The 2135-nt window shown below is 34.8% G+C and overlaps 1 protein-coding gene across 1 annotated transcript in view; it reads left to right on the forward strand.

The window, feature by feature from the left end:
• Positions 1 to 1679: 1679 nt before the first annotated feature.
• Positions 1680 to 2135, forward strand: part of LOC119830501 (chymotrypsin-2-like) — a gene marked incomplete at its 5' end in the record, with an annotated part of 2833 nt that continues 2377 nt past the window's right edge. Inside the window, one exon of the mRNA XM_038353545.1 lies at positions 1680 to 1744. Within this exon, the coding sequence (XP_038209473.1) occupies positions 1680 to 1744 (65 nt within the window). The remainder of the gene's footprint in view (positions 1745 to 2135) is intronic.

A 2135-nucleotide genomic window follows, 5' to 3' on the forward strand; every position in this document is an offset into this window, starting at 1 on the left:
ATGCCCACAGGCCACTTACGCTTTCTACCTACCTTTCGAGCTAAAAGCTCTCGCGACTCAACTCTGGCCGGCCGGTTAAGGCAAGCCGGAGATGAGGACAAGGCCCCGGGAGCATTCGGGTCCACGGGGTCGCTACTCCCCGACATCTCGCAACAAGGTGCCCTGCGGGCTTGTTATTATTATTATTTTAATACATATTATGTTCATAAGAGAAGATAGAACCTAATTGCATTTTGAATTTTAATTTCGGCCAATGTTATAGCTTATCATAAGTTTGATAAAACATTTTTTTCGTATTGTAAGTGTATAAAATTAATTTACATTTTAATTTATTACAATTAATGAATATTTTACTATTACTTTTTTTTTAATTAAGTGTTATATTTTTTACGGCTATATAATTATTTTTTTAAATTAAAACTCAAATTTTTACAATCCTCGTGTTAGATAGGGTGACTTCACCCTGAATACCAAAAGTTTTAGTTTTATTTGTAGATACGGCCATGTCGGTTTTTTTGGTCGACTTGGCGGGGCACTACCGTGCCTCCAAAAATTTTAATTGTGGGTTTATTTTAGTTTAATTCCACACATATTTCTGTACGCCACAATCGACAAGAAATTAATTTTAAGATTTATTATTAAGGTTATGGTTTAGAAGTGAAACCTCATGATTATAAAATATATATTTATTTTACCTACGATTCATTGTGTAACGAGCCTTATTTAAACTCTATATATAAATTGAAAACATTATTTTTCGTTTGCATACTTGTCTAGTTAGACACTAGACAGATCACAATATGTTTAAGATATACGCTTTCTCGCTACTTTTAGTGGCTTGGGACGCCCAGGGTAAGTCGCTTGTTATTTAGTTATTTATTTAAACGTATATCATTAAAGAGTGATGGCTTAAATTCATAAGCCGGGAGCTTGAAATCAGGCGCCCGTGCAAATAATAAATACATTTTTCAATTTATCTCGTATCACCACGATTCTTTTATTTGGATTTTGAATTTTTTGATCACCTTGTTAAATATTGTCAAAGTGTTACACTTTTTAATTATTTAGACGCATTTTCGTTATGTATAAAGGGCGCCATGAAGTTTCATTTTTAACGATGTTTTTGACGAAAATTATAGGAATAACAAATGTCGAAGTTTCCTATAGACTGACTAAACATTTTATGTTTTTTTCGCGTAAAGACGCTATCATTTCTTCTCAACTATCTTTATATATGAAAATCTGCCATTGTTCTTTTATTGTTTTACTTGAAAATTATTGCAAAAAAACAGAAAATTTTCGTTCGTGTGGTAGGATCACGGGTGGCCGAGAAGGAACTGCTATACTACTTCAAAAGACGCGGGTTCAAATGCAGCATCAAAATCGTATTTTTCCCTATTCTTTGAGGACCTAATCAAAAATTCGCACCATGTGACATTTACCATCCTGTACCTTTGCCAGCCGGGTGGATTATGGTCTCAGCTGTGACATCATTAAGCATATATATAAATAAAACACACACATAAATGATTTATTAATTTGTAGGTTCATTTTAAACTTTTGCAGGTTCGTTGGAAGAATTCCCTACCGCTGAAACTAAAATAATAGGAGGGGAGGACGCTCCAGATGGTGCTTATCCCTATCAGGTATCGCTGAGGTCGGTTTTTCAGAAGCAGACCCACTACTGCGGAGGATCCATTATCAGACCGACATGGGTGGTATCAGCTGCTCATTGCACAGACAGGTAGTTGAAATAACAATAATATTGTTATAAAACTGTAATCAGTTTTAAAGGATAGAAAAAATGACGTTCTGTCTGCAGGCCTGAACAAAAGGCGTCGCTTCATTTTATCTATTAAACATTTACAACTTATAGCTGATCAGTCTCTTATAAAAAACCAACACAATCACAAACAGAAATGAAACGCGGAAACTGGAAATGGGAAGTCTGATTTTTTTTTTATCTTCATCTGGCCGGGAATTTATGTAACTTCCCTCATACATTTTTATTTAGTTTTGTAAGAAAACCGAATTGTAAGAAAAATTATTCGAATTTCGAACGTTGCGTTCAACGTTTTGGGTTCTATAATGCTACTAGTGTTTTGCCATTTGTCCATCTGATGATCCGCCAGCCA

Source organism: Zerene cesonia, chromosome 11 (assembly GCF_012273895.1).
Source record: "Zerene cesonia ecotype Mississippi chromosome 11, Zerene_cesonia_1.1, whole genome shotgun sequence".
Classification (NCBI taxonomy): Eukaryota; Metazoa; Arthropoda; class Insecta; order Lepidoptera; family Pieridae; genus Zerene; species Zerene cesonia.